The sequence below is a fragment of the Scardinius erythrophthalmus genome (genome assembly GCF_964197995.2).
Source record: "Scardinius erythrophthalmus genome assembly, chromosome: 14".
NCBI classification, from domain to species: Eukaryota; Metazoa; Chordata; class Actinopteri; order Cypriniformes; family Leuciscidae; genus Scardinius; species Scardinius erythrophthalmus.
The window spans coordinates 12,268,374-12,283,444 of NC_138234.1; the positions used below are offsets into that span (position 1 = coordinate 12,268,374).

At 37.9% G+C, this 15,071-nt stretch overlaps 1 protein-coding gene across 1 annotated transcript; it reads left to right on the forward strand.

Annotated features, from left to right (window-relative positions):
• Positions 1-3,360: 3,360 nt before the first annotated feature.
• LOC308702115 (SLAM family member 9-like) lies at positions 3,361-7,598 on the forward strand. Its single transcript, XM_081384776.1, has 5 exons — positions 3,361-3,687; positions 3,877-4,170; positions 4,268-4,381; positions 4,863-4,930; positions 6,602-7,598. The coding sequence occupies exons 1-5, from the start codon at positions 3,399-3,401 to the stop codon at positions 6,668-6,670; spliced, it is 834 nt and encodes a 277-aa protein (XP_081240902.1). The 5' UTR covers positions 3,361-3,398; the 3' UTR covers positions 6,671-7,598.
• Positions 7,599-15,071: the final 7,473 nt, after the last annotated feature.

A 15,071-nucleotide genomic window follows, 5' to 3' on the forward strand; every position in this document is an offset into this window, starting at 1 on the left:
AGAAAAAAAATGGTCAGGAGTGTGATAGCGCCACAATGTTATGGTTCATGATATACACACCTTAACGTATGTAATATGTAGGCCTATGTGTTATGCTATGTAATGCATGCATGCATGCATGTATGTATTTATGTATGTATAAAAAAAATAGGTCTGTGAAGTATATTTATGCTCAGTGTTGTTGTTTCATAATGTTTCAAAATTTTGTAACTGGGCAGTACTTTTGTTGAACATACGGAGATTATACTGGATAAAAGAAGGTGAAAGTGATTAAAGTGGACTGACAGAGAGAAGTGCTTGTGTAACCTGAGAGGGGGAAAACACACCGTACCGCAAAAAGTGAACCCCTCCTCGAAGCACTGTGACTGCAGTGCACTCAAACGAGGCTTCAAACGTCATCCCTCAGTAACCGTCGAACCGGTTCACTAATCGATCGAACTGATTCGAACTTTAGTTTTGGGTTGATGACGTAAGACGCACAGCCGAAGTTGGACGTCCGTCTGTAAAAAGAACCGAATGAGCCCAATGAGCTGCTTTAACCAACTGTCGAAGTTTGCCGAGGATTACCGAGGACTCGGAGTCTGATGAGTGAGTTGACGCAAGCCTGAGGTAGGCTACGTACGTCTATTGGTAATATGATTATGACTTTAATTAAAAAGCCCTACATTTAAATTAAAACAGGGGATTAAAACAACTTTTTTTTTTAGTTGTTAAAGGGCTAGTTCACTTTAAAATGAAAATTCTTTCATCCTTTACTCACCCTCAAGTTGTTTCAATCAAACCTGTATGAATTTCTTTCTTCTGCTGAACACAAAGGAAGATATTTTGAAGAATGTCAGTAACCAGACAGTTAACTGGAACCATTGACTTCCATAGTAGGACAAAAAATGCTATGGATGGTTCCAGTTAACTGCTTCTTTGCATTTTTGTTGTCGCATATGTTTTCTCAATGAGCTCCCCACACAACATTGTCGTAAAAAAAAATCACTTGCGGCACCCTCCTCTACCCTTCTACCGCTGCTCATGTTATGTTTTTATTATCGGAGCCGACCAATTTTATCGTGTGGTTCTATGTCTACCGAGGTGGGTAATACATCATACACAGTATGATAAAACCCATTATGTCAAATTGCCGTAAAGCAGTTCGTGTTTCTCGCTCGTTCTCGCTTCTCACAAGACATACCGGGACGTTAGTCCTGATGTTGCAGGTTGGTTTTACGCCTGGAAACGCTGGGGGGAGCGGGGAAAGTCACCATTCTCACCAGAACAGGTTATTTAACCATCCAAATGATTTCTAAACAGTTTTATTAAGATGAAATAGTTGCCAAGTTCCCCTTTAAATCAAACATTTTAAAAGCAAACAATACATAACAGTTATTTAAACCAATTAAGCTGTGTTGTCAGCCAGTTGTTTCCCATCTTGCTTTGATCAGCGCAGTCGGTGGAGAGAAACTGCAGAATCCGACACGGCCGCCTTGACCACACTCGACTTTATTGGCAAATTAGGTAAATGTGATAACTGCACATTTCTTGATAACTCATTCCTCCTGGGTTTTTGCCACCAATGTAGCAAGGTACAATAGTTCAGGGAAGAAGGAGGCGGGAACCTACGAATGTTTAAGGTGACTTCAATTCCCAAAGTTAACAAACAACAAAACTAATGCGGCAGCCACTCATGGACAACTTTCGAATGTAAACATAGTAAAATACAACATTAATGTCCCAGGCCATGTCCCCTCTCATCCGTCACTGTCGTCTCTACTCCTTTTATGCTCCTGGAGCTCCTCTGTGAGAAACTCGAGGACATTGTGGCACGCAGGTGATGCTCATTAGCACTCGCGCCAACGCGCCACACTGCCTCAAAACTCTTGGACGTATTTGAAAGACTCTATGCCGTGAACTCCACATACTTTGGAAATACAGCATTTCTTTGATCCAGATAAGCACTCATTGTCAAAATTGTAAACACGATGGCTTTCTTCTTCCATAAGGGGGTTTGGCATCACAGCAGGTTTGTTTCCATTTGGACTAGTAAAGAACATGACACATGTGTGGAATCTAAACAACTGAACTACAATAAAAAAAGTCTTGACCTGAAGATTTAATCGTTTTTTTCCTTCAGAATCGCTACTTTATGCCATCATTTTGTTGTGGCTTTATATCACAGCATCGACGTAGTTAACCGGTTGGAGGTTTCCGCCTACTTGCTCCCACTTGGAGCACAAGCCCCTCTCACTGAGAGATTTCCGAGCAGAAGGGATGCCTAATTATCTTTTTCAACGGTAATTTCTTATCTTGATTCTATGCATCTGTAGTTTAAAGAGTCTGAGTTGTGCATAGAAGCAGGAAAAGGCTCCTCACCAAACTAAACACACATGCTCTAAATACCCATTCTCTCTCACACAAACAAGTTTGTCCACCGACAGATCAAACAACATTTCTGTAGACAACCGACCGCAGATGTTTCAGGTATGACTCAAAAGCTGAACTTTAGTCAAACTGGTAATGTGAGATGGTAGAGAGTTTATGTATACACACACACACTGTTCTGATACTGTGTTCATTATCGTACATTAGATATACACCTATGTTCAAAACAAATTCAGAGTATGTGTGTGTAAAGTAGGAGGGTCAAAAGATTCACACATGCACCAAATAACAGGAACAAGACAGTCTTATCAGACAGTCTTATCAGATCAGAAGTTTCGCTGAAGAACTGAACAATATTTTTCAGATGTTTTTTTTGTTCTGTTTGTGCTGCTGCAGTATGGGTAAGTACAAAAAAAAAAAAAAAATTATGTTGCTACAGTTCAGATTACATTACATTTTGTACTTTAAATATATATTAGACCAATATCATGAGATTTACTTACTTTGAATTCCGGGTCTCTGTGTTTAATTGGAATTTTACCTGGAAATTTCCAGGCCTTCTTTTGTGACATTTGTACATTTCTCTCGCTCAGAAATCCAAAACCTCAATTGATCCGCTTTTCAAATTTCAAATGTTTTTTGTGGTTTTCAGTATCGTAATTTTCAAAGATTACAAATGCACACTCTTACCAGGAATTTCTCAAAAAGTATATTAAATATATACAGCAGAATTAAAATTGTACTTTCAAACTGTAATTATTATCATGCATTTATTTTTTTAAAATATATTATTTAACTCTATAGTAGATAGGTTTAAAAAATAATAAAGATAAAATATTTACCTTTTTACCATCTTTACCTTTCAATTTGCTTTTGTATCTCTGCTGCTGCTCTGGATGTTTTCAGTTTTTTAAACAATGATTTATGATTTCAGGCTTTGTAAATCAAAGGGAATCTTAATCTGTCTCTCTTCATGTTCTTCAGGAGTGTTTGGTGCCGAAACAAATGAAATACAGTCAGTGTCAGTGATGGAGGGAGATTCTGTCACGCTAAACACTGATCTTAATGAAATACGTAACAGCACCATAACATGGCAATTTGGAGATGAAAACTCTCTCATAGCTAAAATTAAAAAAAAGAAACAAAACTTCTCCACATTTGCTGTTTCTGATGGGAGATTCAGAGACAGACTGAAGCTGGACGATCAAACTGGATCTCTGACCATCACAAACACCATAACTGAACATACTGGAGTTTATAAACTACAGATAATTGGAGCAAAACTGTCATTTAAAACGTTCAATGTTTCTGTCTATGGTGAGTAGAGATCACCAATCCTGCCTTCTATATTCTTTATGAACTATTTACATATTGAAATGTTTAATCATTTAAATTTTGAGATCATGGACACAATCACTAACTGTCCTCACACTAAACACTCACTCAGCACACTGATCCAAAAATTTGATTGTTGATTAGATTCATCCAGATTCTCATGTTTTCCAGCTCGTCTGCCTGTTCCTGTCATCAGCAGTAACTCTTCACAATGTTCCTCATCATCATCATCAAATTGTTCATTGGTGTGTTCATCAGTGTTGAATGTGAGTGATGCGACTCTCTCCTGGTACGCAGGAATCAGTGTATTGTCCAGCATCAGTGTGTCTGATCTCAGCATCAGTCTCTCTCTACCTCTGGAGGTGGAATATCAGGATAAAAACACCTACAGCTGTGTGCTGAACAATCCCATCAGCAACCAGACCACACATCTGGACATCAACACACTCTGTCACACATGTGCAGGTACCACAGCACTGATGATATATGTGTGTGTTTACTGACCTGATCTCTGTCTTCTGTTGTAGATCACACTGATGCATTCACTTCTTTATCATTTCAGAACGGGACGTGTCAGTGTCTCTGATAGTGTTGATCTCTGCTGGATCTCTGCTGATTGTTGTTGCAGTCGGGATCTTCTGCATCTGCAAAAAACAAAGAAAAAAAGATCAAGAAGGCAAGTGTTACCTACAGCTTTTTAAACAAGTACTATAAAAATATACTCTAAATCTTATAATTTTAGTAGTTAATGCCTTTTAGTTTCTTTTTAATGGAAGAAACTGAAATTACGTGGGAAGTTACTGGGTTTCGGTATATGTTTGCATATAATGTCACTGGGCCACATTCTTTACTCGTCTCTGTCTTACAAACTGCATCAAATTACACTGTAAATGCAAACACAGAAATACTTATGTACATTATTTCAATAATAACACAACTTTCTCCAGTTCATGAACATAATCTTGCATGTGTAAAGATTCAGCTTTCTGCTGGTGATCAAATTAACATCGCTATGAATGACAATGTGCTCATCGAAAATGACGTGTTAAGAATATTGTTCTAAATATAACTATAGTTATATATATATAACTGCATACTCTGCTATAATGTCAAATTCATGAATGCTAATTAATTTTTTATTATTAATATTTAAACAGATTCGAGTTGTGATGTAGAAATAATGTATGCTGAGACAATGAGCTACAGAGGAAATGCACCTAAACCGGTAAGATATTTTAATCTCTGCATTTAGTGTGTATTTTAGCTGCGAGTGAGATTTTGATGTTTGCTTGTGCTATTGTCTGTATAAATATCTCACACACATTACACACAACAGCATTAAATCAGATTATAAAATAAAAGCCATAACATTATCATTCAATGTCAAAACTTCACTATCGATACCTTTAAATTGTAAAATTTTGTAAACTGTTTACAAAAATTGTAAACTGTAAAATCTAGTCATTAAACATGAAATACATTTAAAACAAAAATCATTAAGCAAAATCAATTTTCACACACTTAATTTAACAAGACTAGAACAAGACCAAGTTAGTGTTGTCAGCTGCTAGCCCTATATGGCATACTGTATTAGCATACTAAACATAATTTCATTTCATTGATTGAATGAGACTTTTCGGCACAATGACAACCAGAAAAACAACAACTCACAAACATAACAGAAACTCAAATCTCCATCATAAATGAACATTACACACTAACAAGTCTATCCCTTTACTGGAAAACACATACAATAATGCTCACTTTCTACATTTGCAGTCCCATGCAAAGCATGAAAAATTATTCATGTAGTCCCAACATAAAATTATTATATTACCTTCCATTTGATTAAGTGAATTATGTTAACAATGTGTTTGTTTTGAGCAGTGAACAGTTTATTTTATGTATTTACAAAATTGCCAATTTTTCACCTTACATGTTAAATTTGTTTGCTAATATTGCACTCTCAGAGTACATATTACGACTCTGAGGTACCAGTACTACTATGCACCCTTTAGGGGTTGAGAAGGTACACATGTGGCCAAGGGGCAGGTAACAGTTCCTCAGTATATTTCCACGTTGCTGACACGGTCACAGTATGAGACGCCTAGTATTTGCTGAAGACATCATTGTTGGAGAGATGTTTAGATGTTTGGTGATGCTTGCTGACGATTTGCAGGTCTCACTCGGGTAGATGGCTGTAGGGATAACGATCGAATTTAGAAGTCGGATTTTTGTTCTTAGGGTCATTGCATTAGATGTCCAGATCAGCCGTAGTCGGCGTTTAACCGTCGTGGCCTTCCCAAGTCGACTTGCGATTTCTCACCATCCTCTGTCACGCACCCCTGTCTAAATAAGTAAATTGATCAACTTCGTCCAGAGGCTGTTGGTCAACGTGTACATGTGTATATGTTGCGGAAGAGGTCAATGAAACGAACCGGGATGCCGTACGAGCGAACAATTTTACAAAGCGTGCCACAATGTACACTGTCGAATGCTTTTGTAAAATCGATGAAACTGTCTGTTTCTGTTGTAGTTCAACAGTTTGCTCCATAATTGTTCTTAATACGACAATCTGTTCCGAGCAGGATCGACAGTGTAATATTACTTAATTGATTTAAAAAAAATTCATTCTGAAAGATTAACAATTTTGTGTCACCACTTGATGCCCAATGTAAAATTTGGTTCCTGAAGCAAACGACTGAGAACTCAATCTAAATCTGCTTCATGTTAGCTTATAGCAGTAAGAAAAAGTTACATTGTAAAATTACATTGCATCACTGTTATAAAAAAATAAAAAAAAGATTTCACATTGAATCTCAATCAATCTTCAGGATGCCACATTTTAAATATAATAATTGTATTGATATTATATCTTGTGTGATGTTTTTTACAGAAAGTTAAAGAGGGGGAACATGTGGTGTATGCACAAGTCGCTACGAGAGAATCCCAAAGCCTCGTTTGACCCATTGGAAAATCATTATGTTTGGCTCTTAAAGGAATAGTTCACCCCAAAATAAGAATTATCACATAATTTACTTGCTCTAAAGCCATCCTAGGTGTCGATGCCTTTCTTCTTTCATTCGAACATAATCATGTACACGCATACGGCCGTTGCCGGAAGCTAGCCAGTGATTTTAATGTATAAAGTTTTAATTATGGATATTTTTCCTCCTAAACCCATTGCTTTGCTTCAGAAGGCATTTATTTACCCACTGGAGTCATATGATTTACTTTTATGATGGATAGATGCACTTTTTGGAGCTCAAAAACTTGGACAATTGTAATGCGGGAAGAGCTAGGATATTGTTTAATATAAATCTGATTGTGTTCAACTGAAAGAAGAAAGTCAAATACACCTAGGATGGCTTGAGGGTAAGTAAATTATTGGATCATTTTCATTTTTGGGTGAACTATCTTTTTAAAGGAATATCTACTGTAACTGAAAGTTCGCGGTAGGTTTCTTTTGACTTTTGATACTCTTCATTATGTAATGATTATGTAATTTTATGTCTATATTTGCACTCCATTTAATGTATATAATGATATTTTACTTACCTGTGTGATTATTTTTTGTCATTTTACCCATTTTGAGTTGTATTTTTGTCTCCTGGGTAAATATGTGGAAATGAGAGCACAATTGCACATCATATTTAATTTATAGAGAACATTAAGTGAAATTCACTCAAAGAGTCTGTGTTTTGTATCGGGTATATTTTCTGTTTTATACTATTTTCTTGTGTAATGTGATTTTTCTTTACATTATGTATGGCTCCTCTTCTTCCCCTTTTGTGTTGTAACTGAATGGGAGAGAAAACAAGGGCAATTCCCTCTCATAGAGGCTGCTCATTTTTGTCTTGTATCAGGGGAATAAAAGATCTAGCGTAATGGTCACCTGCTGTCCCGTGTCTAACTCAACGCAGAATCAAGTGTTTTATAACTGGTGTCGCTGGCAACACATCACGCTTGGCGTCGCTAGCCACCGGTTACACATTGAAAGTCTAAAGCTTAAAAAAGATTTGACAAGCAAGAAGAACAAACCTCCTTGGTTCTGGTGCATCAAGCATGCAGATTGAAGCTTCTAACTAACTCAACTAAATGAGACATGCCTGTAGCTACATCTAGAAAATATTCATCAAAACAAGTCAAGCCTGCTTCATTTTGTACAGAAATGTTTTGACAGACAGCTTCATGAGCGTGCGACCACTGTAGGATGTTTATGTTTGAGGTGAGATAGCGTGCGCCATGCGGTTGAAGATGTTTCCATTTCTGCACATATGAAGCTCACCATTCGACTTCCGCTCAGCACAGCTTTACAATGAAACTGATTCTGACAGATAAAAGATTGTATCAAATTAGACTGTGACATTATATTGAGATCTTACAGTGTGAATGTGAAATAAGAAAATATTATATTTGAAGTATTAAGATTGATGTTCAAGGGCAGATACATTTGTATCAATCACCTTATACTCATGCTGTGGTCCTGTAGCTGCTAGTCTCTATAGTTCAATCCAGCTCTAGCAAGAGAAGAAAAGGTTATTTCTAGAAAGCTTCAACTATTCTTGATCTCACACCTTTAGTCTCCACATCCTGTACCTGTTTTATAAAGATCATATTCATCTACAACACAACATTGTTTGGTCTTTGTGGGTGTGTAAACTGATACGGATCTGTAAATATCACATGACTGATGACTCAATATTGAAACTTCCTTCAGCAATAGGGGAAAACACAAATCTGTTTTAAGAAACATCTTCTATACTTGAATGAATACATACATGGCTGTCATTGTAGAAAGATGCCTTTTGGCCACATAATGGTGTAACTAACAAGAAAGAGTTAACTGGCCATTTAACAAGACAAAACTTTACTCTTTCACACATTAAAGTCCGCGTGAACCAGAAGTTGCAAACGACTTTTCTCCAGTGTTGTGACGTACTTCCAAGTGAAACGGAATATTGAACAGAGGGCAGGGTTTTACTCTAGCGCTCCTCCTCTCCATCTCTCGCTCATAGCAGACTAACGGTTTGAGGGGAGTGGTTAAGCGTTTTTCAACCCAAGTCGTCAAGCATACATCATCAGAAAAAGACACCATTTCAGACCGGAAGTAACTTTTCAGACTTTGATTAAAGATTACGACGGCAAACAATTTTTTTCTGTGTATTAACTTGCACGGATTAATTGTTCACCACAAGACTAGTAATATGCGCTAACAAAGTAAATAAGGTTAATTTTGATTTCATGTCGACTTTAAACCTGGTAAATGCTTTTAACAGCTTTTCATCTTTTTACTGTTAAATATACATGATCTAATTAAATGATTTAGACAGACCCTTTAGTCCACAAAATTAGGCTGGCTCCCCAGCTAATTTTCATTCATTCATTTACTTTTTTATTAGTGGTGCTTGTGAAGCAAAGCATCTCCATTATTGTCATCTTGCATGCTTCTTCGTCCAAACATACTTTGTATGTAACTCCCAAGGTCCAGTTGTGCCCAATTGTGAGGCGATAGGGATCACCACAAATAGATCTCACAGTAGAGCCAATAATAAACACTGTACACTGATGAGCCAAACCATTATGATCAGTCACAGGTGAAGAGAATGTTCCCATTGGCTAATTTACCCATTGGCCTTGTTAGGAGATGATCAATGCTCCTAACAAGGCCAATGGGTAAATTAGATGGTGATGCTTGTTTGTGATTTCTATCAGGTAAGTTTTCCAAAAATCAGTTCTCGAAATCAATTTCAAGAGTCAGGTAGAATAAATGGTATGCGTGTCTGGCGTGTTGTCTGAGGACAGGGCTCCGAGCTCGGTATTTGGCCCGAACCCAGAGTAACCTGGTAGAGGGATGTTAGTGAGTCGATTGTATATATATCTATAGGCTTCCTCTCATGCTGATAGGATAGACATGGTAATTGCTGATGACAAGTTGATTGGATAAATCATTTGAACGTGCTCCTTTCAAACCTTGTAAATGAAACATCATGTGTTGGATGCGGGAGAGATGGACAGGAATCAATATTTGAGTGACCTTGGTGTAACCCAGGTCACTAAAGAGATTCTGTTGATGTAAGGAAGAGAGAAAAAAAAGACTAACACTTGTGAATATATAAAACAATTATTTTATTAATATCTGTGGGGAAAGAAAAAAAATAGAAAGTTTAAGATTCTAAGAGAAAATAAGAAAATGCATAAACTAAAATCATAAAACTCATTTAGAAAATTTATCCAATTTAGCAAGACAAAGATTGGTTCAATTCAACGAGTGGGAGTTAGCCCCGCCTTAATAGGTGGACTCAGGGCAAGGGTGATGCAACACTTTTTGCGAGACACTGAAGCGGCTAGTTCAAGTTACAGAAGCTGCTGGTGCGATCCTAAAGAAAGAAACGAGAATTAGAACAAACAAACCAAGATTTAAATCAGAGAAACAATAGAGAAACTTTTAGATTAAAGTGCGGATTGAGATTCATCAGTCAAACGTTACGAGTGAACGTGTTATTGACTGCTACGAAGAGAGTACATTTCCAAAGTTGGAAGTTTTGCCCTTCATAGCCGATGAATTGAGTTCTCTTGGTGAGTGTTGTAATTAAATAATTCTTTTTGTGTGTAAAATACTTGATAAATTGTATTGAATTACTAAATTCTGATGTAATATGCTGTTGTATGTAAAAGAGTTGACCCTTTTTGTTTATAATGGGGAGAGTATTGCATGTATGTGTTGAATAATTAATGTTTCAGAGTTAAAAGTCACCTTGAGTGGTTAATAGAGGTTATTTTAACGAATTTCGTCGTGTATTTGAGCTATGAGTTAATGCGCGGTTATGACGCACATGTAATACGGGCAGATGAGGCCTAAGTGCGTCATCGGAAAAATAGCTCTTCGCACATACATAAACTTTATGTGCTAAAGTAAGACGGAATTTCAGTAAAAGGAAAAAAATGTTGAATGTTGTTTATATGCAGACTAACTGCTCTAATGATGTATATTTTTGAAAGGAATGTCTAATTATATTTTTGGCCTTGTCTTTGCAAGGTTGGGTCTTTTTCTTTCTTTCCTTTTCCCCTTTTTTGTTGTTTTTTTCCTTCTTTTCTACTTTTTGTCTTTTCTGAGTTGGATGCTGCACATTTCCTGGACACCGGACGATTTTGAAGGAGAATTGTATGTGAATTGTCCCTGCTTGCTTCACATCAGGAAAAAAAAACGTTGCGAGCGGGAACTGGCGAGCCATTTGCCCATATAAGGAAGGACCGAGTTTGCGAATCAAGGAACGAACGGAGTGGTATGATTGTGCACACATCTGAATTGAACTGTGTTGATCCGAGATACATTGCGGAAGAAGGATCTCGTGAGAGCGGCATTCGAACTGGAACTGAGAATTAGTGTGTATATAAATTATACATATAAAAAGAGGAATCTGAATTGTATTGAATTTGAGACTGCTAATTAAGCAGTAAATTTTGACCTGTATTTTATTTTCTCTACTGTTATTTTTTTTTCAAATTCCATTGTATTTCATTTCAATTCATTTTGATTTTATATTTTATTTTTATTTATTTTTCTTGGAGAACGAGAGTAAAAAGGGTATTCTTATAGGGTTATCATTTGGAAGGATTGCATGTGAATTTAAAACGTTTACTTAACCTTAAATAAGCCAATTAGAAACAAATTGAATAAATAGGTAAACAAATAAATTATATACATATATTAATAGAATAAGGGTCAATTAAATTTATTAGCTTGAAACTAAATAGGTAATAAAAAAGGAGAGAAACAATAATAATTATAAACTAAATAGGTAATAAAAAAAAGAGAAACAATAATAGTTATAAACTAAATAGGAAATATAAATTAGGGTTATATTAAGGTTACATTTATTTGTTCCACGGCAAATCTTTGCTGTTCTCCTGGTCATTATATATATATATATTTTTTTTTTCTTTCCCTCCTGTGTGATGTGATGTATTAAATTTCTCTGCTTTATCATTTAATTCTGTAATACATCATTCCAAATTTTCTAATGCAACGAGTGTTTGTCACAAATTCTTTCTTCCCTTGCTGTTGACGCAGTCTCTTGAGCGAATCTGGTCTTCTGGTCACTGGTCCAAATCTTGAAGCGGTGCACTTCACGCTCATTTGCATATTTCGCTATTTGTAAGTGAGGGTTGTATTGTCGCCGCGACGCAGGTTACATTTGACAGGGGCCAAATTGTAATATGGCAAGGCAACTGGGTCAGAGGATCTCTGAAACCGGAGGATTGTGTGTTTCTCCCTGTCAGCAGTGAGAATTTATCAACTGTGTCTGAGGAGGGACAATCACCAAACCAGCGACAGGGTATTGGGCGCCCAAGGATCATTGATGGACGAGGGAAACAAAGGCTATCCTGTCTGGTCCGAGCCAACAGAAGGTCTACTGTAGCACAAGTCTATTTGGGTATGGGGCTGCATAGCTGTAGACCAGTCAGAGTGCCTATGATCAACCTGGTCCACCCTTGAAAGCACGCACAATGGAAATGTAGCATGAGAACTGAATCTTGGAGCAGTTGAAGAAGGTCGCCTTGTCTGACGACTCCCATTTTCTTTTAAATCACGTGGACGGCTGTGTACGTGTGCTCCATTTACCTGGGCAAGTGATGGCACTAGGATGCATTTTGGGACGATGACGAGCCTCTGGAGGGAGTGTGATGCTCTGGGAAATGTTCTGTGAGGAAACCATTGGTCCAGCCATTCACGTGGATGTAAATTTGACATGTGCCACCTACCTAAACATTGTTACAGAGCAGGTACACCCCTTCATGACAATACTGTTCCCTGGTGGAAGTGGCCACTCAGCAGGATAATGACACTGCACACACTGTTCAGGAATGGTTTGGTCATGATGAAGAGTTCAAGGTGTTTCCCTGCCCTCTAAATTCCCCAGATCTCAATCCAAATGAGCATCTGTGGGATTGGCCAGACCAACAAATTTGATCCATGATGGCTCCACCTCACAACCTACAGGACTTGAAGGATCTGCTTCTGCTGACGTCTTGGTGCCAGAAATCAACTGGACGACTTCAGGGCTCTTGTAGGCCTCAGTGGGTCTGTGTAGTTTTGGCAGCAAATGTGGAGGACCAACAGCATATTAGGCAGATGTTCATAATGTTTGGCTCCTCGAATCAATGACCACTGACCTTTCATATTTACTTAAGGTTGAATCGGTAGAAAGTTGAACAGGTACACATAAGTAGGTGGAAACAAGTCAAAATGACACATTCATGGCAGTTATTCATCATATTAAACAAAATCCTCTAAAGAAAAAGCAACTATATGCTGAAATTAACCCTTTAGAGAAAACATGTATGCTACTTCATTTATAACTGTCATATCAAAATATATGATCAGCTACTGTGTGTAAACGAGTAAAGACCGTTCATCATCCTTGTGTGCTATTTATTATTGTGTTTTATTGATGATGATGAATTGTTCGATCTCCATTGGATTGCTGTAAATTTAGATATATTGTGATGTGGTATTGACTCTTACCCAGAGTGTAGTGTTTTAGGAATATGCTGACGTCAGCTTTCAGAGTGTTTACTATTTTTGCCGTGAATTTGCTGTGAATTTGCTCAAGAAAAATTTATTTTTTTGTATGGAACCATTTCTCTGTTTGTTCAGTGCCCGAACCTGATTGCCTAATTCTATAGAAGCCTTGGTGGTTACTACAGCTCCCCGGGTTAGACCTCGGGGTGGCGTAGTCGAATTACATTACTGCCGCTGCTACATTTGGCCTTGTTCATACACAAGCGCTGATATCTTAGAGTAGATAGAAGGTGCATATCTTACTTAAAATCAAAGACAAAACATATCTATAAAGCACTCGTATACAGCAAGCGGCAACCTCCCCGTCTCTCTCTTGAAACCAACACGGAAGTGAGTTAAACTGCAATTCATTGACTAGCCACTTGAGGCTGGCTGCAGAAGTGAGTCAAATCTGTATCTCCACCATGTTAAAATGACCAACTTTACAGCAGAAAAAAACATGTTTACAGCCTGGTGTCTGTATGTTGCTTTGGTCTATGGGGGGTGAGGGGGGTGTATTTTTCCTCAACTCATCCGTTTAGTTGATTAATATTTAAAGTTCTGCATAATTAAGGGTGTGGCGTGGCCACTTGAGTGACAGGTGGATTGCCGCTGATGTCAATGCTAGCCGTTTGTCTGTTGTTAGCCGTCACTTCACCTCAGCAAATTTTAGCTGCTGAACTTGCTTTCTCTGCAGTGTTTGTGCTTTTTTTCTGGATTATTTTATACAATTTAATACACCCATTACTTCGCCCACGGTTTAGGATTACGTCGCTGTCGTCGAGTATCGTTCGAGAGAACAACCAACGCTGTATTTTATTTGTTTTCCTCTGTGAACATGCACTAATGGATGTCTGACAATTTCGTTGCTTTTTGGAGTTTTTTAGATTTAAAAACGTCAATAAAGGCTCGTTCCTTCTGCTCTCACGGAACAGATAGATTATAATATGCTTATGTACCGTCAGATGAAATCCTGCAGCAGGTGTCGGCGCTTTCTCCGTCCATGCAATAAATGCACATCCTTGAATGAGCGTGGATTTTCTAGCGCTTTTACTTAATCTTCATAGGCAATATATCTATGATTTAAATATGATTTGAGAGGCGGCCAAAATCAGAATTTAAAATGTACTGAATAAGCTCTCTACGAACTTGACGAGCGATGCCGCGCTGACGGGTCATACTATAAAAAAAGAGTGACTGACATGTATGCACAAATCACTGTCACACACACTCTCTCAGAGTAATATTAAGTTACTGCATAATACATTTTCAACTAGCAGAATAGTACAGAATCACGATACACAGTCTCACTTGTAGCCATGTCTATTAACTATTATAATATTTCGAAGGGCAAAAATAGGAACTTTTAATTGGCTTTACATCATCAACTGTCACTTTAGCGCGAGGCCCTGTGCAGTCGCAGACTTGGTACTGTAAGTAGCATAACGTTATAGCATTATCTCCCCAGCCTGAGCTAACCATAGAGCTAACTCGATCACGTCGAGCTAGGTGGGCGTGATTTCAGATAGCCAGGCTCCTCAGCTCCACTCACGCCCCGCCTCTTTGCCCATTTTCTGTTATCCGGGAGTGACGCGAGGCCAAGATGGCGACGGCCGGCTCCGCCCACTTTAGGCTTCAAAAACGGTCTTCAGAAACCTACGGGTGACGTCACGGATACTGCGTCCATATTTTTTTCCAGTCTATGGTATACAGTTAAAGGTAAATTGTTTTAATCTGTGCATGGGCAGATAAAGCCTGCAGGCATGGATACTCACTCTGATCTTGATATTCAGAAATGTCA